The sequence below is a fragment of the Chiloscyllium plagiosum genome, unplaced genomic scaffold (genome assembly GCF_037043375.1).
Source record: "Chiloscyllium plagiosum isolate Xiang-an unplaced genomic scaffold, Cpla_swu_hap1 HiC_scaffold_4, whole genome shotgun sequence".
In the NCBI taxonomy this organism is placed as follows: Eukaryota; Metazoa; Chordata; class Chondrichthyes; order Orectolobiformes; family Hemiscylliidae; genus Chiloscyllium; species Chiloscyllium plagiosum.
The window spans coordinates 93921650-93949221 of NW_028270142.1; the positions used below are offsets into that span (position 1 = coordinate 93921650).

Below are 27572 nucleotides of genomic sequence, written 5' to 3' on the forward strand. Positions count from 1 at the left end.
GGGAATTGGCAAGATGGTGGCACGGTGGCTCAGTGGTTTGCACTGCTGCCTCACAGCGCAAGGGTTTGATTCTCACCTCAGGTGACTGTAGAGGGGATGCTTCCAGTGGTGGGTGAAACTAGGACAAGAGAGCATAGTCTCAAAATTAGAAGGAGCAGATTTAGGACTGAATTGAGAAGGAACCTTTTCACCCAGAGGGTTGTGAATCTGTGGAATTCCATGCCCAGTGAGGTAGTTGAGGCTTCCTCAGTAAATGTTTTTAAAGCTAAACTACCAACTGTTTTGAACAGTAAAGAAATTAACGGTTATGGTGAGCTGGATGGCCTACTCCTGCTCCTAGTTCTTATGTTCTAAAGAAATTCCCCCTGCCACTACTGGTAATCAGTCAGTTGTAGGTGGTGCACTCACTAAGCATGATAAAAAGCTTCTGTTCAAGGATACATGATTGTTTGAGAAACCTGGAATTGGGAACCTAGAGACCACTGAAGGTCAACCCCCTGCCTGAACCACTGAATCCCCTACCTCCCCATTCCCCCCCCACCGATGACCCAAATCTCACAATTCTTTCCACCCCTTTGCCAAAACATGACTGTGGCCTTGAAATCAAATGTTGAACAGAGGCCTCCTGTGGGTTTTGTACCAACACCAGCCATAGTTTTCTCAGTGGCACTGCCATTCAATACATCGGCCAGTCTCTGATAGGCCAGCAGCTGTTAATGGACAGAACTACTGCCCCTATGTCCTTGAGCCTAAGGAAAAGCCCACTTTTGGCTTGTCAACTGCCCATTTCACGCATGGTATGGTGGATCTTCCAGATATGGAGCAAGATAGGCTCACTTTTCTGGTTTGCATCTAAGAGTCCTAATATTTCCACAAGATTCCCCCAGCCCCTTCTCTTTTAAATAAGGTCTTTTTTAAAAATTGTCTCTTGTTTGTGCAAACTAACAAAACAAACCTGGAGGTGTTTCTGCGGTGACTGGCTCTGTTAAATCAGATGGCTTTCCAACTCCTGCCCTGTTCACAGCCCTCACACGGAAAACATATTTCACACCTTCTTTCAGACCTTGTACCTGTGGACAAGTTTAAGGTAATAGTGAGACTTTGACATTATTTAAACTTTAGTTGTTAGTCCCTTTATATCAACATTCCATCAAGGGTAACGATAATGTTGAGTTGCTTGCCTACACATGACTAAAATACCCATCTTCTTTTCAATTCTGCACCTCAGCTTCTGGCACTCAATAAACAAACCATAGATTGAAATGGAGAAGTCCAATAGTCTTCCACTGAAGTCCTCAAATACATATGGGGCCTTTATTTGTATTGTAAATATCCAAACTTGTTCAGGTATGGGCACAACACACACATTTTGTGGCTTTTTACCAGCATGACAGATGGCACACAGACAGGGAGGCCAATTTGCACCTTTTCAGATCAATGTTATATATTGTACAAGATTGGAGTTTACTGAAATAACTGAAATATTAATTTAAGATGAGGACTTGCCTTTAGTAATTACTATGTTCATTGACTTTGCAATTTTAGAATGTTGAACAAAGTAATGTTTGGACATTTCATCAAAAAAGCGTGATCTGAAAAATTGTGTTCATCAAATTAATCTGACAGAATAGGGATTCCAATCTGATTGGTTTACCTTGATGTATCTCTTTGATATTTCCTTTTCGTTGACACTTCTCCACTTTTCATCATCTGCATCTGCCTCTCGTATGTCAGCATAGTACCCAGTCACCTCACTGCGGCCAGAATAGATTGGAGCTTTCCAGAGCAGTACTAGTGAGTTCTTTCTGACCTCAGTGTACACGACGTCATGAGGTGGTCCTGTATTAGTTTGCAAAATGCATTAATTCACATAAAAATTAGCCTGGGCATCATGGTAATGTTTACATTCTTATTGTCAATGTTTTCAGCATTAATGATTGGTCTTCTTCTTAAATATTATTATCCTGTACGTTACTAAAAATTGTAGTTGATCCAAATAAGAAATTCTTAAGTGTGAGAACATTCTTAATATATTTTTGATGCCTATTTCTAGAACAATTGGAAACAAGTCCTTCTAGAAGTTGTGACCCTTGGAATTCTTGTCCAAGTTGGTGACATTTAGAACATATGAACTGAGAGCAGGAGTAGGTAATTCACCTCCTCATGCCTGCCCCACCATGCGATATGATCACAGGTGATCTCATCGCGGTGTCAACCACGCTTTCTTGCCTGTTCCCCAAATCCCTTCAACTCATTACTAAGTAAACATCAGTCTATTTCCTCCTTAAATTTACTCAATATTTTGGCATCCACTGCAATCTGCGGTAGTGAATTACACAGATTCACAACCCAATGAGAGAAGTAATTATCGCTGGTATAAATCTGCAACCCTTTCTCCTGAAACTATGACCTCTTGTTCTAAATAGCCCCACAAGTGGAAACATCCTCTCCACATCTACATTATCAATTCCCTTTAGTATCTCATGCATCTTAGTTATTTTATATGCTGTTGACAGAGTCTATTAGTCATGTAGTTAACAGTGTGCTCCATCTGCCATTTGCTCAGCAGGAGTCCTAATAATTAAGAGGCTTAGCATGTGCAAACAATGTAGGATAATGCAACATAGTGAACAGCATTTGTTTTGTTGTGTACTGTGCACTCGAAACGAAGGAGATGTTGAATTACTGACTACTTGCCGAGAAATGTACAACTAGACAGTCGAAGATTTGGTGAGGATCTTGTGACCCCATGTGCACACCTGAAATAATTCCAAGGCAGGCCTCAAAATGGAGGCTGTTCACTGGCTGGTTAGCTCAGTTGGCTAGATGTTTGGCTTGCAAAGTAGAGAGGTGCAAATAATGCAGGTTGAATTCCTATGAAGATCACCGTGAAGTTGTCACCTTTGGGGCCCTCTTGTAGTGCACTGTTAATATGCCTACCCCTGACTTCAAGAGACCCTGGTTTAAGTCCCACCTTCTTCACGGGTGTGTTATAACATCTCTGAACAGATGGATTCGTAAAAATACATTAATAATAAAAGTTAAAAGATGTAAAAAAAAGGCTGATCAATTATGAAAATCATATCCAAAGCCTTATTGCAACTTATGAACATAAATGGGTCGACTATGTATGGCACATGCCAATTCCATTTTCCTGAACTGCAGGTCTCCCCAAAAAGTTTAAATTTTTGAGTTTTTGCAAGTTTCTCTGGGGCCAGAAGAATCAAAACAGTTCCTTTGGGTTCCACAGAAATCAAGGGACCTCTTCCTTGCTTCTTATGGTGCCCTCATCCCAATCACAACCTTTTCTATGAAATAAATGTCTTTTATTCTTGTTTTAATAAATTTAATCTTCGTGCATTGTAAGTCTATTGTTTCAGAGAGGAAGTAGACTTGCCTGGAACAGCAATAGTCCATTCTTCACATGTAAATTTCTCACTCGGTAGAGATGGAAGGCCAACACCTGCCATGTTTATTGCACGAACTTGGAACTGATACACCATATTTTCCTTCAGGTCATGGATCTATAAGAAGGAAGTAGCCAGATTAAGAATTAGAGGAAGACAATATAGACACATTGATATACTGTTATGACAATAATAAAATACTGTGATTGCTGGCAATGAAAAGTGAGAACAGAAAATAGTGGAAACACTTAGCAGGCCAGGTAAACTCTGTAGAAAGACAAAGAGTTAATGTTTTAAATTCTAGCTGACCACAGCAACCTGCTTTGTTTGGCAGATTTTTCTTGTTTTCTCTGATCTTTGTTGTTCTGCTGCAACCTCCTCTGGGCCCATCTGTTTTTGCAATGCCTGCCCCCCTATCACTGCCTATCGTCTAGTACCAGCATCTGTTTTGACATTTAATTAGTCATTTCCTTAATGCAATCACAGATCCCTGTGTTATTTTCCAGCCCTGACTCTTTCCTGACTCTTTTCAAATATCTCAATTAAAACAATAGGGCACCATTCTGTAACATTGAGCTTGATTTCATGGCTGGTTCAGTGGGCTCTTCCATCGCTGTAGAGCCAATGGCAACTCCACCAATCCGTCAGTCAGGCAGGCTCGGGATGGGGGTGAGGGGTGCAGGGGACAGTTTCAATGAATTGGTAAGCTCAACTGAGGAGGTGGCACTTATATCTCCATGAAGCACAACATGTCCAAGATTTTCCTCAGGACCAGGCCTTTCAGTGTAAACCTCGGGGCCGGCCCACAATTCAAACTCTCCTCAATTCCTGTCACCAGGCATTGGACTGAGACCCTCAATTGTTCACTTAGGGGTGTTTATTGGCTAATTTCTGCCCTTCCAGCCTTATTTAACTGAGGGAGCCAGGAAGGGAACAACTCCCTCCTGATCCTGGGCTATTAAGGTCCGTTCAATGACTCGGTTTGTTCACCGATCCTGACCTGTTGGGTACTTCCAGGCTTTCAGTTTTAGTTCACATTGGTTAACTTGTTATGGTAAAAGTTTAATCAATTTAATTCTTTGCAGCTAGATTTCAAGTATCTTCTGAGAGAATGATGCTTGAATCCTCAGATGTGTGTAGCCTGCTAATTATGTGCCAGTGTCCAACAGCAATCTATTTCCATTGAAATTAATATAAGTTGTCCCAGGATGTAGGTAACATCCTCACATTAATGCTGCAAATGGAATGAAAGAAAGGAGACCTGAAATAATGTCGAACAAAATAAAACTTATTTTAATAGAAGTGCTGTGTAAATGTGTATATAATGAATAACATGTATATTTATTCCTATATTAAATTAACACATGAGGAGAATATTAAGAATTGAACCCTTGCAGCTTCTAAAAACATGTTAAGGGAAAAGGTTCTTGTTTCACTTACTCTGTATGCCCGCTCAGTGATAGCTTTGATATTGGCTTCTTTCCATTTTCCAGGAATACCATCAATAATTTCACGATAATCCACAAAGTAGCCGGTAATATCAGCACCACCTTGGAATTTAGGCTGTTTCCATCCCAACACCATGGAGTCACGAACACTTTCAAGAACTGTAATCCCATAAGGTGGTGGAGGAGCAGCTATTTGTAGACACAGTGCATTAGGTTAACATTCAATTCCACTTGACAGTTCAATCGTTTCAATTCAAATTTCACCACCTGAATCATTTTTGTGCTCTGTCTTCAATGAGGTCTTTTGTTCATTTTACAAGTATAACTGAAGGAAGCTTGGCTTTGATCAGTATGGTGCATTTTTCATGTCCTGTATTGATTATGACTTTAAATTACATTTGTTATGGAATTTTACATTGTAGTTGAATCATAATAAGGAATGCCGGCAAAACATAAGCTCAGCAAATGCCTTGTATCTGTTTTCAACATGACATTTTTACTAAAACTGAGTTAATAACTAGACTGTGGCTTTCTCTTGATTGTTCAACCTCACATCATCATAATTCAGTTCTTGCAAAGGGCAATAGTATTTCCACACTAGATTAAAATTTAATTGTACAGTATTAGTAATGAATATGTTAACACTTTTGTTGAGTGTTCATACACTTGTATTGACATAATCATTACTAATACCATATTGTGCAATTTAACCCAAATATTTCTCAGTGTTCTATAAGACAGGAATGAAGAGTAACCCATGTATTGGTACATAGTAGAGTTTACCCAAAAATTAAACATACCATCTCAAGCTGCCTGGAATACTTAATTTGTTAAAAAAACAAGATGTAACTGTGCTATGTAGATAAGAAAGCCTCCTGTTTAATCTTCAGTCTGTGCTGAAGAAGTTGAGTTCAAGCATTAAAATTGATCTCTTTTTTTGTGTGTTCAAAAAAGCAGAAAACAAAGGAAAGAAAAAAAATGTGTAGTGATGAGAAACAGTCTATACTCTACCAGAATCAGTTTTCAAAAACTCAGATTCCAAGTTACTGCCAATTAACCATCCTATTGGAATGAAATTGTTTAAATGTGTAGGATAACTAACCATGTAAATTGAGAGAAACCGCGGCATTTCATTTTCATTTAGGTGTTAAACAAAGTGGTATCCCAGCTTGTTGTCTTCCTGCTAGAAACATTCATTTCTCTTGTATTTACTCATAACTGCAAACTCAGTAAGACATCACTTACTGAATCTAACTTCACTTAACTTCGATTGACATTTTTTTAAATGAGGAAGTCTTGAAATTACAATTAGTTATGTTAGCTACAGAATACCTAAGAGGTTTTAATACCATTGTTCTGTCCAGTCTTTTAAGGAAGGTACAAACTCATTGAAAATAAGAGTTAATAACCATATAATAGTTCACACCCATGACTCAAAATACAGTGAATTCTCCAGCTTAGAGACTCCACAGAGTGTCAGAGTCAAGTCTTTTGCATCTCCACAGAACAAAACAAAATATCACACAGTAAAATAACCAGGGTTGTTTCCTCTCATCTCCCACCAGAAAATTACTGAGTCAGTGCCTTTCCTGGAAGTTGGGAAGTGAAGTATAAAGTATAAGCATATAAGAAAAATTGATATGTTTCAAGTTGGAAGAAAAATACTTCAAGAAATATCTATAGTTTTGAAAACACGTGTTGATCAATGCTATCACACTGGTGATCGTGTATTAGAATTATTCGCTGTACCAAATATCTATAAGCGTGTTTATGAATTACAAAGGTGTTTCACACAAGTGAAAAAACATCACAATACCTCTCATCTTCCACCAAGAACTGTGAAATATATTGTTAAGTTACCATATTACTTAAGTGAAATTAACACGACATCACAAAACACATACCTTCACTCGCAGAACTGAAGCAATTATAAAAATAGATAAAAACATTATCATTGTATCATTTTAAAAAATTAAGTTGAGTCTTATGGCAGTAGGAGTAATAGAACTATTAGGTTACTGAGTGTGACAAATTTGAAGGAATTGAATTTATGTACACAGCTAATGATCAATTATTCTTAGCTGCAAGGTATGCCTATTATACTGTTATTCAGTTCATCAACTGCCTGGCTAATTAACTGCTTTCAGCCAAAAACCCCACATAAAATTGATGTCAGCTGCTTACTTGAACACTTCTTTAAAGACAAATGTTTTGGAACACCTTTACTGTAATGAAACATCCAAATTAACTTCTCAGAGATACCATCAGATTTTTCAAAAATTGCTACTGAGCCAAATAAAGAGTCATTCGGAGAGTTGATCAAAACCTTGTTCAGTAAAGTAAATTTTAGAGAGACTGTTAAAGAGAAGAGCAAATTGAAAATGTGGAAGGTATAGGGACGAACTCCAGGGCTTAGAACTTGCATTGTTGAAAGTATAGGCATCTGTAGTGGAACAATCGATGCTTTCAATGTACAGAAGTGCCCATTGAGATGCCCTCTGGTGGTGTAATAGTAGTGTCCCTACCCCTGGACCAGGAGACCTGAGAGGTGTGTCATAACATCTCTGAAGAGGTTGATTAGAAAAAAAAGGGATACAGAGTTCTTAGAAGATTACATGGCTGGAGCAAGTTATGCAATGAGAAATTAGCAGGACCATGGGAGGTTTGAAATCAAGGTTAAGCATTTAAATATGAGGCATTATCAGATCCGAAGCTAATAGCGATCTCAGGGGTGATGATAGACTAGAATTGGGACATGAGGACAATGCAAACCTAATTTGGATTTGTCCCTAAGATGAGCAGCTGAACTGAAGCATATTTTATCCTTCAGTTTGTAACTTCAGTCTTGATCAGGATTCAGATGCATCATCGAAACAAATTCTTAAGTTTCGTTATTGAACCGTACTAATTACACAGGCTCTTTACCTAGAGAGGAATCATACTTATCCATGTCATTAGGTTAAAGAGATACAATTAATTATTAGCATTTCCTCTTTAAGTACAATTAGTTTCAAGGATTAGAAGCAGCAATTTGTTTATGAATCAAAAATAGTGTGATAAATTATCACTTTCTATAATGAGATTCCCAAGATTGGACGCAATATTTTAATTCTGATTACCAGCTAATATTTGTAAAGAAAAAGTCATTTTACTATTGTCTGCCAAGCCCTGATCTTTAAAACTCAAATACAATTGCCTTTTCCAATATTTTTATCTACTTGCACTAACACGTGAGAAATTCTGTTCATTCACATCGTATTTGTATTAAAGTATGTATTCCCATTCCTTTTTTAGTATCTCAGTGTAATACCACACACTTAGCCACTAAGTTGCTGAAGAGTATCTGTTTATTCAACCTATCAATCTATTTATACTTTTCTTAAGCCTTCTACAATCCTCCTTGCAGTTAACATATTTATTACACATTTTGAGACTGACTTTATTCTCCTACGCCACTCAACATGGACAATAAATGCTGCTTTACCCTCGTGTTGCCCACATCCAAAGGATAATATAGTATTTTATTTTGCTTTTAATTGAATTCTGAAAGGAATGCCATATAGAAATATAATGGCTAATTGATGAGGATGTGAACAGTTTGCTGTAGCAGGAAATACCTGGAAGTAATTGCCTCTTAGCACTTAGTGAAAAAATAATCTGCCCAACTCTCTTTCTGGTTTAACTGGTCAATGGTGAACTTATGAGACTGAGTGTCTGATCAATAAATGCAAATGTCATTTCCAACAAAACAGCTGTAAGGACTTTCTGATTTCACTCCTTTCCTTCCTAAGCTTTATTGCAAACTCCACGTAACTCTCCCAATCCGAACTGTGAAAATTCTGATTTTATTTATGTTGTTTACAGTTTCTCTAGTTGCCTGTTTTCCCCTTAGTCCCGACTGGTCTTAAACCAGATTGTGATTCACATACCAGTTGGTCATCAGAGTATAACATCTCCCCATTAGACCCTTGCTCCTTGAAATGCTCATTACAAATAATTCACTAATATGTCTGCAAACCTCCTTGATATACATTTCTTAGATATCTACATTTTGCTTCCACTCAGCATGTTTGTAAAATGTGTGGGGACTCCCTTTGACATGAGAGCTGTTAAACTGTAAGCTTCTTGTTATCATTCATCAATCTCTCTAACAATTAAACAAATGTATTAGTCACATTCATTAAGACCCAATCAATTCTTCCCAGAATATGATTTCACCTCTTTGTGTTTAAATTCAATATTGTTTTCCTGATTTCTCACCTAGTTTTTCCTTCTTCTTGTGCATATCTTGTACTCTAGGCCCCTTCTCATATTTGTCTTCTACCTTAGAACCCTTCTTGTACATGTCTTGAACCTTTGGGCCCTTTTCATGCATGTCTTGCATCTTTAGGCCCTTGTCATGCTTATCTTTATTCTTTGGGCCCTCCTCGTACATGTCCTGTACCTCTGGGCTTCTGAGATTAGACTTGCTTGTCCATTCTGCATTTACCTCCTTTGGTGTATCTGGTTCTATGCATGGAAAATTATCATAGCCAGTGGGCAGCAGGCGTCTGTTAAGCACAGCATCACAACTTAGTAAAGTGTCATGTGCGAGCTGAGATGCCTCATGCTTGCCATCCCAGCGTGCACTGCTGTCTGTTAGTCCACCAATGTTACCATTTTGTTCAGGAAACACACCATGAGGCACTCCTCCTCCTAGAGTTAAATAAAGTAATTAATCAGGCATTCATGAACACATCGGTTTGTGCAAAAAGATATACTTCATTTTTTCAAGGATGAAGAAATGAAGACAAACACGCCATACAAAAGAACAAGGAAAGAGGTACAAGAATGTTTTGCTGAAGGTTTAACATAGCAACAAGCAAAGCTCAAAACCATGAGTAAAATGTACTTGTTCCTATAGCAGACAAGACTCTGACTACCAACCAATAGCATCATACATTCAGAAGCAAAAGAGTATGAAATTTAAACAAAAGCAATTTTTGCAATTATTAAACAGAGTATTGTTTATTCGATACATCTGATGACATTTAGAGGCTTTTAATTATTACTTTACAATTATGAGAACCTGCATAATATACCTTGTTCTCCATAAAATAAAATGGTTTATGTCATATTATTTAAACATCATAACTCCAGTTCATAATTCCTATACCTAACATGAACAGCATTCAACTTAATTCTTTGAATGCCCATCAATTTATTTTATCCTCATTGGACAAATGACTGAATTTTCCCCTTTTTAAAGTTTCTTTTTACTTTCATGCATCACCAAACCTATTGCACAAAAAAGCTTTCTCTCTCAGAAAGAAATTCTGCTCAATGCACTGTAACGAAACAACTCTCTGCATCCATTGACTTAGCTTCCCACTCACCCTATTGCAAACCTGTAAAAATAAATTTCATCACATAATTGCAAATTGACAAAAGATAAGCTGCAAGCTATCCCCTAAAGAATTCAAATATACTACCTAGTGCCTCCCCCTATTTCCCATGCAAAGCTAACAACCTGGATTAAAAATACATCCACTCCAGTTAATAAATGCTACCTATCCACCTACACTTGTGTAATTCATTCTCTGACATCTTTGGCAAATGTGAAAAATATACATGCAGCAGCAATAGCAGCTTACTTTAATGTAGGAAAACAATGTACTTCACATGGGTATAATAAGGCCAAAGGTATGCTCCTGATAATACCTCACTACTTTCCCACCGACCAATATCCCACACTTTCTATAGTCCTTCTCATTGCCCTTCACAAAAAACCTGACAGTAACTGCACTGCAACCTCTTGGTTGATCACCAGTCCAGATTCTACTGTGACAGGGTGGTCACAGTGGCTAGCACTGCTGCCTCACAGTAATAGGGACCCAGGTTTGACTCCAGCCTTGGGTGACTGTCTGTGTGGATTTTTCATGATCGCCCGTGTCTGCGTGGGTTTCTCTGGGTGCTTTGGTTTCCTCCCACAATCCAAAGATGTACAAGTTAGGTAGTTTGGCCATGCTAAATTGCCCATGGTGTTCCAGGATGTGTAGGTTAGGTGTGTTAGTCAGGGGAGATGTAGAGGAATGCATCTGGGTGGGATACTCTTTGCAGGGTCAGTGTGAACTTGTTGGGCCAAAATGGGCTGTTTCCACACTGCAGGGATTCTATGAATCATCAGAGAAAAAAGGATCTGCTGTGCTCAGTGAAAGTAGAAGAATACAGTTCAATGAGATCACTGGAATAACAAAAGAAAGCACCAGGTATGAAGAAGACAATTACAGAGAGATAAACACACAGAGAAAAGATTATTTTTTTTAGAGACACAGGAAGAAAGTAACAAATGGAAAATAATCCAAAAAGAGAAAGGAACAAGAAGCACATTTGTTGATTCATGAAGACTAATGTAACCATACACAAAAAGAGCTAAAAACAGACAGACAGACTGAAACTGATCTTTCTCAGTTCATGGAATCCCTAACAGCACAGATTGAAGCCTTTCAAGTCTGCACCACCCTCTGAAGAACATCCCACCCAGCACCAATTCCCAACACTCCACCACTCACTCTATCAATATAGCCCTGCAATTACCATGGCTAATCCACCTAGCCTACATATTCCTGGACACTATGGGTAATTTAGCACGGTGAATCCACCTAACCTCTTTGGACTACGGGAAGAAACCAGAGCACCCAGCAAAAGCCATGCAGACACACAGGTAACATGGAGACTCCACACAGATAGTCCCCAAGGGCTGGAATTGAATGCAAGGTCCTGGCACTATGAGGCAGCAGTGCTAACCTCTGAGACATCACGCCACTGCAGAAAAAAAACAGTTAATGAACTAGCAGTCCATTTTCAAAGATGTTTGACTTCCTTTTGATCAAGTTCATGAACTGCGATTTGCTACAAGGACATTTTGTACTGCTGGATAAGATCAATTTCATTTACAGAGAAAGAGGGAAAGTAACAGTGATAGATAAAAATGAAAAAATAACAGAAAAAAAAAGAGAATGAGCAAGACAAAGGGATAGAGTACCAAAGACGTACATTGAGGAAGAAATAAAGAGACAACCAGCAATTTCTTTGGGCCTTAAAGCTCTTGAGTTGGACCAGAAGAACCATTACACTACAGTGCAGATCCTCCTGCTAAAAAGTGTTAAGTGCTGCATGAGCAACACCAGTAAAACCTTCCTGTTAGCCTCTGAGCCCTGAAACTCATCCCTAACTACTCCTTCTCCAGACTCCACGACAACAACTCCAACACTTAAATGTATTAAATGTAAAGTAGCATTGTCTTCCCAAACCAGAGAGCTGCTCTCCCATTACAGAGAAACAGCTGGGGATAGTTTAACTACACTTCAGGCAAAGGAAGAGGTTGAGAAGAAGAGTCTTTCATGGTAGCCTCAGCTGGAGCATGAATTAAACCCACACTATTGGAATCATTTTACGTTACTAACCAACTGAGCTAACTGACCCCACATAGCTTAAATGAAAAATATATTAGCAATACTCTGTACAGGCAATAGGTATGGCATTCTATACAACAGAACTATTTGACCAATGAAGAAAATAATTTGTTTCAGTAATTTTTTAGGCCATTTAAATAGCTGCATTTATACACTAATTCAATGCTATCTGATCATAGCAATTACCCTTTTGTTTTGGTGCCTAACATAGGTCTCACAAGTTGCTCAGTACCAATTGTTGATTTAAACTGGAAATGAGTGCAAAGACTTCTATCATCATTAGTAATTAAATATATTTCATTTAGATTTTGAAAATACTTGATTTAGTTAAACTCAAAGGAAAAATGCTAAATGATGATGAGTAAGTGGTGCACAGATTAGTTTTTGATAAATGCAGGATTTTGCATGGTGGCCATTTCACATATTTAAGGAGCTTGTAAAATGTTTGCCGACAGGTGATGATCTGTTAAAAGCAGGCATCAGCAGTCATAGAAACAGACATTAAATGAGCTTTTGTATTGTTAACATGCAAAAAGCAAAAATTGTAGCAAATGCAGAACAGAAAAGAAGCTAAGTGATTTTATGTATGAATAAGATATGCACATGATGGTGTTTTATGAGATACATTACATAATGCTGGAGCAAGGCTGGAAATCCGTGAATCAGGTCAGCTTTGGAACATATGACTGAGGCAGGCTGATGTGAGATTTCATACAGTGGCTAATGGATAGTCTCAATGAAAAGAATACACTTTTCCATGTGATATAAGCACAGTGCATGATCAGAACATTGAGTTAAGACATCATGGATGGTAAAGTGAAACAGATGGTACTGTGGAAACAGTAACTCATTAATTAAAGAGAAATCTCTAAAATCAGTAAATACATTTCTAAAAATAAATTATTGTATTTTCATACTTAAACAAAAGGTAGAAGACAGAGGGTGGTGGTGGAGGGTTGTTTTTCAGACTGGAGGCCTGTGACTAGTGGAGTGCCACAAGGATCGGTGCTGGGTTCACTACTTTTCATCATTTATATGAATGGTTTGGATGTGAGCATAAGAGGTATAGTTAGTAAGTTTGCTGATGACACCAAAATTGGAGGTGTAGTGGACAGCGAAGAAGGTTACCTCAGATTACAACAGGATCTTGATCAGATGGGCCAAAGGGCTGAGAAGTGGCAGATGGAATTTAATTCAGATAAATGTGAGGTGCTGCATTTTGGGAAAGCAAATCTTAGCAGAACTTATACACTTAATGGTAAGGTCCTAGGGAGTATTGCTGAACGAAGATACCTTGGAGCGCAGATTCATAGCTCCTTGAAAGTAGAGTCACAGGTAGATAGGATAGTGAAGGTGGTGTTTGATATGCTTTCCTTAATTGGTCAGGATATTTAGTATAGGCGTTGGGAGGTCATGTTGTGGCTGTACAGGACGTTGGTTAGGCCACTTTTGGAATATTGCATGCAATTCTGGTCTCCTTCCTATTGGAAGGATGTTGTGAAGCTTGAAAGGGTTCAGAAAAGATTTATAAGGATCATGCTAGGATTGGAAGATTTGAGCTATCAGGAGATATTGAATAGGCTGGGCTGTTTTCCTTAGAGGGTCAGAAGCTGAGGGATGACCCCATAGAGGTTTATAAAATAATGAGGGGCATGGATAAGATAAATAGACAAAGTGTTTTCCCTGGCATGGGGGAGTCCAGAACTAGAGGGCATAGGTTTAGGGTGAGAGGGGAAAGATATAAGAGAGACCCAAGGGGCAACTTTTTCACGCAGAGGATGGTACATGTATGGAATGAGCTGCCAAAGGAATGGTAGAGGCTGGTACAATTGCAACATTTAAAAGGCATTTGGACAGGTATATGAATAGGAAGGGTTTGGATGGATATGTGCCAGGTGCTGGCAGGTGGGACTAGATTGAGTTGGGATATCTGGTCGGCATGGACGGGTTGGACTAAAGGGTCTGTTTCCGTGCTGTACATTTCTATGACTCTAAATATACTTTTGAAACTAAATAGATTAATTTTCAGATTAAATGGAATTCAAAAATACATAAATACATATTCAAAATTAAGTAAATATACTTTCAAAAATAAATAAATGAACTTTCACAAATGACATCTTCATACAGCAACAATTTAAATTTTATTACCCACCTAAAGCAGCTTTGACTTCCAGAGCCTCAGACTCATGTGAAAATTGACTAAGCCCGGCTGCATTGACAGCCCTAACTCGAAATTTGTATAATTGTCCAGTTTGTAATCCATGACAAATAAATCTAGAAAACAAAAACTTCATTTACAACATCAATCAATGAATTTACACAATATTTCTTTGTATGTGTTCCAGTCAACATTTTTGTTCTTATTATTTTGGCCACAAGTATCAGGTATATAGGAAGTGTTGCATTCAATGGAAAGCATATTACACAACAATGCTCCATCTTTTTTCATTTTTGTGCCACAATAAAATGAGAACCAATATTACACAATTAAGGTGAAACAGAACCACTCGTTGGTTTATTAATAGGGATTACCCACTCTGATGGAACATAGTCCTAAAAGTCTGATTATGTAACATTGACTCATTTACTGATGCTAATGTAAGCATCTCTTGCTATGCCTCATTATTTGGTCATGCCCTTACATATTTAGGATCTTTCCCAGTTGTGGTTTAACATATTTTGTGCACTGATCCTATTTCTGTGTGTTCTGTGTACCATGTCACTGGCATTGACTATCCCATGCCATCCAAATGCAGAATTTCACGAGTTCTCCTTCCTGACACATGGGGCTGACTTTTACCATTTGTAGTTAAAGCACAATGGTGAGTGAACTTCACAATGCACAATCCGCCATAACCTGTGGTGAATTTTCAATGTTAGACATCATAATAATACAACTGAGCTGTTGAGTGTCATATGTCATACAAAGAGCTTTGAGGACTCTGGGTCTGTACTCAGTGGAGTCTCGAAGGATAAGGGATCATCCCATTAAAATGTACAGATTACTGAGAGGCCTGGACAGAGTGATGTAGAGCAGATGTTTCCAGCAGTAGGAGAGTTATGAGGGCACAACCTCAGACTGAAGAGACAATCCTTTAGAAGTGAGATGAGGAGGAATTTCTTCAGCCAGAGAGCAGTAAATCTGTGGAACTCATTACCACAGATGGCTGTGGAGGCCAAATCATTGAGTGTAATTAAGACAGAGATAGAGAGGTTCTAGATTAGTGAGGGGATCAAGATTTACGGGGAGAAGGTGGGAAAATGGAGTTGAGAAATATATCAGTCATGATCGAATGGTGGATCAGATCGATGGGCCAAATGGCCTACTTCTGCTTCTATATCTTATAGTGTAATGAAGTGAGTTTTTCGGTGAAATCACATGGCAAGCGAGACAGAAGTGCCGACCATTGCTGGGACATTCCAGCTTACACACCTTTCGCACAATTTTTTAATGCCAAGCTGCAGACTACTTCAGATACCGCAAGCCAGGAACTACTTCACAAACTATGTACTTGACTCTGAACTTTGAAAATGTCTGAGAGTAAAGGCAAGCTGGCTCCCACCTGCAGGACAAGGATATAGAGGTGCTAGTAGATGGAGAGCTGACTGCAGATTGCCAAAGAAGGTCAGGCCACCAGATCTTGCCAGCCTGGCCTGGGCAGAATTTGCAGCACAAGTCAGTGCTGAGACTACCTGAGTCTACCTGAAAGTCAATGCTGGTCTGTGCTCTGGATAGACATATGCTATCACCTTCTCTCACTTCTATATCACATTCATAGGACCACCATTCACTAACTCGGTCACTGCATATGCATCTCACCATCTATAGCATATTGGATAAGATAAATCATGCCTAATCACTAACTCTCACATTCTTCATCCTTCCAAACTAATCATGGTTTCTGGTATCCTCATACCTCACTGGGGATACCTTACTGACTTATTTGTTCATGCATCGCCACTAAACATTCTTGCACTCATTTTCATTATGCTCAGTCCCTTCCTTCATCATATTGTGAGAAAATTTGGCCTTTAATTGGACCAAGGAGGCCAAAATTGGTTGGGGGATAACAGACAACAGGTTCCTTACTCCCTATGATGAGAAAATATTAGATGTGGCAGGAGAAGACATCTAGTGTGGATGGAGAGACAATGGGTAACTGACTCTGTGCCATGCTGTTCTCTCACTGCCACCAGTGCTAACTCATTCTTAACCTGGCCAAGATTTTATCCAACTTCTACAACTAATTCCTTCCCATCTCTTATGCAGACACGAGCTCTACCCAGGGAACCTTGGCTAAGTGGCCAGTGCCCACAGACTCTCAGCTCCACCTCCACCTCTGAGGAGGAAGCCTGTGCAACCAAGTGGCTGGGCAGCCACACTGAGGGTCCACACATGCCAACACATCTTTTTTCTCTTGAAAGTTTACAAAGAAAGGAAAAGTTTTATAGATTACTTTCTGTTCAAATTGTTCCAACAGGTATTACTTGAAAAGATAGCAATTAAAAGAAAAACAGAAATCCTGCCAAAAGAAAACAGTTTTATGTTTACTTTCCCTGAAGCCACTGATCATGTGGTTTATGTTAATGGAATATATACTGCTCCACTGTTATTAATGGAGGCTTCAAAACAGCCAGAGACCAGCCTCGTACTGCTTGGCCCTACCAACGTGTTTTCATTCTCTCTTGATTAGATGAATGTATTCCACCTGTTCACCTGAGGCCTTGTGATTCCGTGACCTTGCAAAACAGAAGGACATTCAATGAAATAAGATGAAAAATATCAAGCAAACAGGATGCCTTACGCAGAACTAACAATGAAGTTCACTTCTATTCCAGGCCTTTTCTCCATTTCTGACATGGTATCTCCTTCATTTGTGAAGAGCAGTAGCGAAAGAATACGTAATATAAAGGAATATGAATTGATGATTTTTCTGTTTTTAATTCACAGACACACGTACCAAGCAGACGTTAGTGACATCAGCATCTCTGGGATTTCAAGACTATTTCAATGCCTATGGACAAATTCTGGATCACCCTCTTCATACCCACCCATTCTCTCTCTAATGCATTTCTTTTGATTCTGCCTTATGCTTTCCTCTGCTTCGTTTATGCAAGACTCTCTAATAGCCTTCAGCACTACCTTTTGCCTTTCACTGGTTTGTTGTTGCATGGTTCCCATTTTCCAGATCCACTGATGCTTGCTTCAATGTAGTAGCCAACTAATTCCTTTGCATCTTTTGACTCTTCCCAAGTGACAACCATCGAAGTATCTGTGTTCCTCGAAGGCACAACATGGCTTGGAGCTTTTGGAACATCTGAAAGGCAAAAGACAAAAATTTAGAAAGTATTGAAATAAACATGGCTATTTTGCCTGATCTCAGAGGCTGTATATATCCTGTGTGATTGACCATTGTTTGACAATTATGAACTATAGGGTTTTTTTTGCATTTACTTTAAAAGGAATACCCTAGGATAAAAAAAATTAAAGCTTCACCCTTCAGAATTTGTGGAGAAAAGGTAAACTTGCTTGTGTCTCACTCAATGTAATCTGTTTCTTCAGCAATTAGACACCACATTGATAATATTGAGCAGCAACAGTAAAAGAAGGGTGAACAAGACTTAAGCTGTACATTCAAGAAGATAAATCATAGGAACTGGATGTAAGTTAGCTCATTGAGCTTGAAGGTTTGTTTTCAGATGTTTCATCACCATGACTAGGTAACATCATCAGAGAGTGTCTCCGGTGAAGCACTGATGGTATGTCCTGACTCTATATTTATAGGTCTTGGTTTCTTAAGGTGGGTGATGTCATTTCCAGTTCTTCCTAGTCATGGTGACAAAACATCCAAAATCAAACCTTCCAGCTCAGTGAGCTAACTTATATCCATATCATAACCTGAGCTAGATATCTTCTCAAAAATCGCAATCATAGGAACTGTTAATTAATACCATACAAGCTGCTAATTCAACCCTTTTCTGTATTTTGTATAAATCCAGTCAAGGAATGGTGACATCCCGATAACAATTATTATAAAGTAAGATAAGAAAGCAGGCATGGCAAGTGGATTTATGTTCACTTTATAATTCATACTTACCAAGTTTGTCCGTTACTTCAGTAAATTCTGTTGGCTCAGAAGGCTCACTAATGCCAGCAGAATTAGCAGAGCGGACACGGAAACGATATGATTTACCCTCAGCCAGATCAAACAATGCAAATCGTGGAGACTTCACAGGGATCTCTGGGTTAACCCTTTGCCAGTCCTCAGTGCCTGCAACACACTAACCCAAACAAGCAAATAAAGGGATAATGAGCATAAAAAACCATGAGTAAATAAGGCAATAGTTTTATAGCTACTAATTGGGAGGCAGAATGCTTTCAATTATATCAATTGATGGCTCACTTAGGTTTCAACATTCCCTGTTAGCACTGACACTGGTGATTCTGCTGGGATCAGGCTCACTTATATACTACTGAGATACTGATCATCATATTTATACTGTTGTTGGGTTGGCTGCTTTAGCTGTGTAGGTAGGAAGTGGAATGATGGCTTATTCTGTTTATAGAAGGACAAAAATGAATATGTCACAATGATAACTTCATGTACAAGTGATTTAGATATACTTAACAGCATGTCATTTATGTGTAAACAATTATAAAAGTCATGGTCAATATTTCAGAGATGTCCCTTAGATGCAAAGTAAAAGCTGTAGTAAGATATTCAAACTGCAAGGTTATATACTTGTCCATTATTAGTTTTATTAATGTAAAATAGGGATTAAAGATTGACTTGGTGTGAACATTACACTAGCTTCCTGCATGTTAAAATCTGCTATAAAATTATTTTAGGAAAGGTGATGATCTAATGCATCAAGTACACAGAGAAGAACATTAATGAAAACCTGCATAGTTACATCTAAGCGCAGCATTCTGTAAAGCTTGGCTGGAATTTTCCTTAACGGCTTAATTCCCTTTTAAAAAGCACCAGGCATAGGCTGACATTTAACAGCACAATTTTACGCATGTGTTTGAAACCATTTTGGAAGTGGCTTTACTTATTTCCACATGCATTTGGAGGTGTTTACCTTTTCTACATAATACATGATTCCTTCGTGGCCACGTTGACCAGGAGGCTTCCAGCTGAGGACCACATAATTCCGCGTGGCTTCAGTCACAGCTAGTTCTGTAGGTTGTCCAGGCACCACACCCTCTGTTGGCATATACGTAGGACAGCAACACTTTACTTCAGGGGTGAAAAAATACTCAAAGATTTATTTCCTCGATTATCATTTGAGAAAGGCTATGATACTCTTAGGCTCAAAATTCCTGCAAACATCCAAGGCCTAAATAGCCCCATGCAGATACAGTGGAACTTTACCACGCTGGTCCTACACCCATCATTTGCTTATACTCTCGTCGCTTGTCAACTTCCTGAGCTCAATGTATTTCCAGATGAAAAACAGATGCTGCCCAGTTTCAGTGTAGGGGTAAAGACCAGAGGAACGTATGATGAAAAAGGCTAAGAAATTGCTGCAGTGTTGTACGGTATAAAGGCTTCAAAAATTTAATTGAAAATGTCGACTTTACAATTTCTACTTTCACTAGATTATTAATAAAGCGCAAGCATATAGGTTTGTCTAAGTGGGGTGTCAAATTTTGACAACATCCTTTCCTCTTTCTTCATACAGCCAGCTTCAGGAATACTTGTTTGGGTCTAACAAAAATAATGTAGGCATCCACTTTTATATAATCAAAACCTTTCCCTGGGACTTGGACCTTGGTTGACATGTTCCAGCTAAACTCAGCGAGATTGAACAAGGAGGTCATTTTGTACCAATAAGTTGTTGGTTTGGTTGAAGAAACCCAGGGCTTCCAACTGTTCTGGTCTCTTTCTTACAAGATTGGGAACTTGGCTTATTCCGCCAGTCACCTGCCAAAAATTAAAATCTCCCTAAAGTATAACTGTCAACACTCATCTTCTCAAATTTACTGAAACTGCCTGAGGGGAAAATGTGGATTATCTACATTGCAGAAAAAAAATATTTTGATTGATTCCAAATTGTTACAGGTTGAGTCTGATCAGAGCAGATTAATACACTTACAAAAAGATGCATTCTTTACCTGCTGGTTCTTCTTCTGTTACAATAATCTGTCCTGTCCAGGGGGCTAATGGGATTCCTGATAATTAAATAATACAAAAAAGATAAAACATTGTCTTCAATAAGCCTTGAGATCAATTTTTAAATTTTTTTATTTATTGAGTTAGAAAAGATAGGAGGAAGGACATAGCCCAAAAAATGAACACTGATTAGTCAACAGAATTTTTTCAAAAATCTGAAATTATTAGATGCATTTTTCAATGAAAATACTGCATTTTTTCAGTGGGTGACTGATATGGTGGCTGAGAGAAATACAATAGATGTGGTGTTTATTGACTTTCAGAAATGTTTTGCTTTGATTATCCACTGAAAATTATTGTAGAAAGTTAAAGAAGAAGGAATTCAAAAAAAATATGGAGAGTGGATTAATACTGTTCAGAAGGAAATAATTAGACAGATAATTTAGGGTTTATTTTAATTTATCTTAATTGGTGTTAGTGGAGGTGATGACTGCCTCAAATTGGATACCAAATTCTGTTGCAGGATAAGTCAGTGGATTCAATTTGTTCTCCATAAACTAGAAATTACCCCAACTCAGTCAAACTTTCCTTACATTGGGGAAATTTCACAGTGTGGAGGAAATGGACCTTGATGCATTGCATCTTTTCCCACCAAAAATAAACTCAACCCCAGTCAAAACCACCTTACCCTTTTCTGTACATTGACTATGCTTGTACAACTTAATGATAGATCAAACAGCACTGATAGGCACCTTGTATACAATTGTTTTGAGAGTTTAGACAAGCCACCAGATATATTACCAACATTACTGTGGATCAGGCACCAAACTGCATGGTGCATCCTTCCTTACTTTTTCATCTATCAATATAGGAGATTTACCCTCAGCCTAATTCATCTGATTCAGGATCTTGTTTGCAGTGGAGATCAAATCGATATGCCACTGTTGGCTCCAGATCTTGCTGCTCCAATATATTAACTACCAAATCACAGAAGATTACTTCACTTTTGGTGTGCTTTACTTGCTCTTTCTATCACTTTGCACGTAACACAGATCAATTCTGAGTAGCCAATGTTGGATTTAATATTTTGATCCATTGCGTTTAATATTAAAACTTTGCCAAACATGAGTTGTTAAAGGAGTCACTCTTTAAAGATTTCATCCCTAACAGCAAGCATTAATAGAAAAAAAGGCATACCCTTCAGCCTTGCTTTATCAGCAGGATCCAAGGCTGCAACAGGCTCAGATACACGGGATGGTCTACTAATTCCAACGTTATTAACAGCACGCACACGGAAGATGTAGGAACGACCTTCTATCAACCCAGTGACAGGAAACCTGGCAAACTTCACTGGGGTATCATTGCACTGAACCCAATGATTGGTTCCTACTTCACATCTGTAGAAAAAGGGATGAATTGTTTGCTTGATTAGAAGTGGAGTTAGTTAGTTACCATTCTTACAATTACAAAACATTTTTATAGATTACCGCCATCACTATTCTACGAAAGTATTATAAATTAGTGTTGTGCATTACAATTTGTACACTTAAATTCCACCTAACTATGGTTTTTTTAGTGCTTGCAGATCTCGTTTTTTCATTTTACACAAGTCTTTGGTCTTTTATCAAGTGTATATTTTCATTTGGAACATTAGAAAATAAAGGGCATTCTGCAAGGGTCTGCTGTTGGGCAAAGTTTATTTAGTGAGAATTGGAAAGTGGGACTGTCGTGACACAGGCGCATCGCTGATTGGAAGAATCACGATGACACATTATAACAAGAATGGAGCAAAAGGTGTATTATTAATCAGTTCAGTTACAATGTAATCTTGCACAAGTGAAACATTTTTACTCACTACAACTTTGCAATCAAAAAACTCAGAAATGAAATATTGAATAATTCACAAGGCTGCAATACATTAAAGTTGGTATTTGGGATGCTCTTGCTGTATCTCCAGCAAGTGGTGATATGATGTGTGTTTCCAACATTAAACGGGGGATTTTATGATGAGAGTATTTCACCCAGTGGTGAAATCATCCAGCTACCAACTCCACTAAATTGCTAGAATGTTTTCTGGTTCATTTTTATTGCCTTTTTTCTTAATAACTGAAACTTCTACATATTTTATTGTGTAGAAAATTCCTATCCCGAAAAAGGCCATTAGTGATTCTTTTCTCTGGTATATGGCCAAGTCTTCTTCCATGATCCACACAAAAAGGGCAGTGAGTTAAGACAGAGAGCAGCAGAGGATGACAGAAAAGAATCAAAGAATTTAAGAGAGAGAACATAAATGAAGACACAATCTTTAGCCATGTGATTTTAGGGCCACACCTAAGACTTTGTGTATAGTACACAGTGGTCAAGGAGAAGATAAGATCAAGAACTGTTTTCAAGCTTAGGCTTCTGTTGAACCTTATTTATTGCATATTAATATTATATACAACAACACATGGGATTCCAAGAAATACAAATTTCAGAATTTGTTGTTATGTTATTAAAAGCCATATTTTAACAAATCTTCCATTTTTGATTTAGCTTCTTTCTAAATGTCTAACATAGTCCATCAGTGTTATTTATTCCAATGTCGAAAACAACCCTGTGACATTATTATATAGCTGCTTTAGATTCATAAAGCCCACACACACATGTATCAGATGAGTGCAACACATGTAGGTTTGCTGATGATACAAAGTTAGTTGGGATGGTAAATTTTGAGTCAGAAGGCTGGAAAGAAATATAGACAAGTTAAATGAGTGAGCAAGAACATGGAGATGGAAAAGTGTTTTTCACTTTTGCGGTGAAAACAGAATATCTTCTAAATAGCAAGAGACTGGGAATTTTCATATTCAATGGAACCTATATATCCTTGTGCATGAATCATAGAAAGTTAACAAGCAAGTTCAGCACATAATTAGAAAAGCAAATGACACATTTGACTTTATTTGTAAGGAATTTAAGAATAAGAATTAAAGTCTTGATAGAATTGTGCAGAGTCTTGGTGAGACAATACCTGAACTACTGTGTACAGTTTTATGGTCTCTTTACCTAAGAAAGGATATACAAGACTTAAATGCATGTAACAACAAAGCTTCAATAGATGGATTAATGTGAAGAAAGGGTTGACCATTAAGAAGAGATTAAGTAGACTAAGCTTTTACTCTCATTCTTCTAATTCACAAGATGATCTCAATAAAAACTATTAAATCCTTCAGAGGATTAATGAGGTAAATGCTGAGAGGTTGTTTTCCAAGGCTTGGAAATCTAACCTCGAAGGCACAGTCCCAGAATGATATGTTAGAATGAGATGGAAAGACGTTTGTTTGCTTAAAGTGTTTTCTAATCCACTGGACAGTGAATATCCAATTATTGAATTAATTCAACTTAGCAATCTATATATGTTTTGATCCTGAGGGAATTAAAGGATATGGAGATAGTGCACAAAGGTGGAATTGATGGGACAGATCAGCCATGGCTGCATTGACTACAGGCTGAAGAATCAACTGCCCAATTCCTGCTTTTATTCATTGTAGTCTATGCTCTTAAAACAGAGCAACAGAAGAGACAGAGGAAGAAATAACAAAACACCACGACAAATATTATATTCTCTGATTCGCTATGATCAATGGCATGAGAGAACAACTAGAGAAGGAATAAAGTTAAAAATTTACCACATTTCTCCATTCATCATTGGATTAAATAACTTTATATACAACAACATGCTGTTATACTTTAGACACTCTAGTGATGTGACCAGCCCTCTCCAGAGCCCACTGACCTTCAAATTTCAGGGTAAAACCTTTTATTAGGATAATGGAGGGAAGCTGATATTCAGTATTCAGGTAACTTTACTCTGATAGGAATCAAATACTTTCAAGGAAGAAGAAAGAAACTAACAAAAAAAATGTAAAATATTCTGCCTTGATAGAATTACTGTAATTCAATTAGAACTTCAAATCAATGCAGTGAGAAACAGTGAGTGACCACTCACCTGTCAACAAAGTAACCAAGGATGGAGCTTCCACCATCAACTGCTGGTTGTTTCCAGGTTACAATGACATAATCTTTATTGGCATCTAAGCAATAGACATCCAAAGGAGCTCCCGGGGCACCTGCAACCTCTGCATCAGCATCTGTAAATGAGACACTGCTTTCTGATTACATTGTCAAAAAATGTGCTGCTGGAAAAGCACAGCAGGCCAGGTAGCATCCAAGGAGCAGGAGAGTCAATGTTCCGGACATAAGTCCTTCATCGGGAATGTGGAGGGAGAAAGGGGACTAATAGATAGACAGAGGAGTGGGGGTGGGGCAGGGCAGGACAGGAAGGTAGATGGGAAGGCAATAGGGGAATGGAGGTGGGAGGGTAATTCTGATAGGTCGGTGGGGAGGGTGGAGAGGATAGTTAGTGCCAAGTTGGAAGGATGGATCTGGGATGAAGTGAGGGGAGGGGAGATTTAGAAACTGGTGAAGTCAATGTTGATGCTGTGTGGTTGTAGGGTCCCAAAGCAGAAGATGAGACGTTCTTCCTCCAGTTGGCCTGTGGCATTGATTTGGCGTTGGAGGAGGCCCAGGGCTTGCATGTCTTGGCGGACTGGAAGGGGGAGTTGAAGTGGTTGGCCAAAGGGCGGTGGGGTTGTTTGATGCATGTGTCCCAGAGATATTCCCTGAAATGCTCTGCGAGTTGGTGTCCTGTCTCCCCGATGTACAGGAGACCACATTGAAAGCAACAGACACAGCAAATAAGGTGGGTGGATGTGCAAGAAAATATCCACTGGATTTGAAATGATCCTTTAGGGCCTTGGATGGAGGTTGGGGGGGAGGGGGGGGGGGGGGGCAAGTGTGGGTGCAGGTTTTACACCTCGTGCAGTAGCAAGGGATGATGCTAGGTGTGGAGACGGGGTTGGTGGGGGGCATAGACCAACTGAGGGAGTCGCAGAGGGAATGGTCTCTGTGGAATGCAGAGAGGGGTGGGGTGGAAAATATATTTTGGTGGTTAGGTTGATTGTAGATGGTGGAAATGGCTGTATACAGAGATTATTGGGGTGGAATATGAGGACCAGTGGTTTCTATCCTTGTTGCGGTTGGAGGGGGGGGGTCGTGGGCAGAGCTGCAGGAAGTGGAGGAGATGCACTGGAAGGCATTGTTGATCATGTGGGAGGACTTATTGGGATATCTTGGAGTGGAATTGCTCCTTCTGGGAACAGATACAGGGGAGGTGAAAGAATTGAGAGTAAGGCATCACGTTTTTACAGGAGGGGGGTGTTGGGAGGCGGTGTGGTCCAGATAGTTGTGGGAGTCGGTGTCTTTGAAGTAGATGTCTGTATTGAGTCAGTTGTCAGAGATGGAGATGGAGAAGTCCAGAAAAGGGGTGGAGCAGTCCGAAATGGTCCAGGTAAACTTGAGGTCAGGGTGGAAATTGTGGGTGAATCGATGAACTTTTTAACCTCCTCATGAGAGCACGAGGCAGCACCAATACAATTATTAATGTAGCAGAGGAAAAGGTGAGGGATGGTGCCAGTGTAACCACGGAAGATGGATTGTTCCATCTATCCTATGAGGAGGTAGGAATAGCTGGGGCCCATGGCTACCCCTTTGGTTTGAAGGAAGTGGGAGGATTTGAAGGAGAAGTTGTTGAGGATGAGGACCTGTTCTGCCAGTCTAATGAGTGCGTCGGTGGAGAGAGGCTGGTTGGGTCGGTGGGAGAGGAAGAAACAGAGGGCTTGGAGCCCTTCACCATGGGGGAATGGATGTGTCTAGGAACTGGATGTCCGTGATGAAGATGAGGCATTGTGGGCCGGGGATTGGAAAATCATGGAGGAGGTGGAGGGCATGGGTGGTGTCCCGAACATATGTAGGGAATTCCTGGACCAAGGGGGACAGGATGGAGACAAGATATGAAGGATGACTTCAGTGGGACAGGAGCAGACGGAGATAATAGGTCAACCAGGGCAGTCAGGTTTGTGGATTCTGGGTAAGAAGTTGAACTGAGCGATTGCATTGGCTACATTAATTGGTCACTTCCCATCGAACAATAATTTCTTTGACTCCTGAGAGATTTAGCAGCAACATAGCAAGAAAACCTTAGTCAGTGTCAAATGAAATGGACTTAACAGGTAAGTAAATTAAAATGGAGGAGAAAATGCACTCTGTCTAACCCAAGGCAGAATCATAGCTGGCATGTCATATTTCAAGGAGCTAATAACCAATTTTATCTGACAGCAAAGTAGTTCTCTCACAAAGACAGCAGCACTTACAGGAAGAATGTTTTTATCAGATATGGGAAGCCTAAAAATGTTTAAACATACTCTTAGTTTAAAACTGTTCATTGCTGGAAGGACATCAGTTAGGGCCACGACTCTGATCTTGGTTTGTTGGTTGCAACTTTCATAGTGTCGAAGGTGCAAGAATTACTCTCAGTGCCCCTACGTAAATAGCAAGGTCGCTTGAGAAAAAACAACAGGTTCTCATTATTTAGTGATTACTATCGCTAACCGCATTATACCCATAGCCCCCTTGTCGATACTGTTCAGCTACTCAAATGACATATGGGCTGTTGTGTTCATTTGCACACATACCTCTGACAAACACGTATGCACTATGAACTTCATAGCCAGATTTTGTCAGCACACGTATAGTGTACAATCCTTCATCCTCCTTATTTAGGTGAGTAAAAGTCAGTGTAGCAGTTTCACCACTCCAGTGCATCTCAACCCATTTGGATGGCTGTAGCTGGATACCTGGTAAGGAAAATGGAGAAGAGTAGAAATGTAAGCAAGGAGAAGGTATTGAGATTATGACAAAGAGAATATAATCACTGGAGGTTTTAAAGTTATTGTATTTATATGCATACTTGACATTCTTTGAAAATGTCATTTTTTTGTTGCTAAGCATGATTACTTAGTTGCACACGATTAAGAACAATTAAAGCCACAAAAAAATTGAGGGTATTTTAAGCAGCCTGGATCAAACTTTGACATTCAGGGTTCAAGGATTGTGCAAAACTGTAGCAATATCAGCAAGTGTGAGCACTAGCTTTCGGAGCGCTGCTCCTTCATCAGGTTGTTGTGGAGTATAAGTTCGTAAGACACAGAATTTATAGCAAAAGTTTATAGTGTGATGTAACTGAAATTATATATTGAAAAA

General features: G+C 39.0%; 1 protein-coding gene across 6 annotated transcripts in view; it reads right to left on the bottom strand.

Annotated features, from left to right (window-relative positions):
* myom1b (myomesin 1b) overlaps nucleotides 1-27572 on the bottom strand; it is a 165032-nt gene that overhangs the window by 87879 nt on the left and 49581 nt on the right. For 2 of the 6 annotated variants that reach the window (XM_043688207.2, XM_087986482.1), the window contains 13 exons: nucleotides 27005-27166; nucleotides 24421-24562; nucleotides 21630-21829; nucleotides 20435-20491; nucleotides 19399-19523; nucleotides 18411-18594; nucleotides 17456-17630; nucleotides 14465-14586; nucleotides 9512-9550; nucleotides 4848-5044; nucleotides 3398-3524; nucleotides 1655-1839; nucleotides 956-1070 (listed from right to left, as the gene is read on the bottom strand). In XM_043688207.2, the coding sequence (XP_043544142.2) occupies nucleotides 956-1070; nucleotides 1655-1839; nucleotides 3398-3524; nucleotides 4848-5044; nucleotides 9512-9550; nucleotides 14465-14586; nucleotides 17456-17630; nucleotides 18411-18594; nucleotides 19399-19523; nucleotides 20435-20491; nucleotides 21630-21829; nucleotides 24421-24562; nucleotides 27005-27166 (1830 nt within the window). Of the gene's footprint in view, nucleotides 1-955; nucleotides 1071-1654; nucleotides 1840-3397; nucleotides 3525-4847; nucleotides 5045-9115; nucleotides 9551-14464; nucleotides 14587-17455; nucleotides 17631-18410; nucleotides 18595-19398; nucleotides 19524-20434; nucleotides 20492-21629; nucleotides 21830-24420; nucleotides 24563-27004; nucleotides 27167-27572 lie in introns of all 6 variants that reach the window. The other 4 variants (XM_043688211.2, XM_043688215.2, XM_043688209.2 and 1 more) reach the window with 3 other exon arrangements.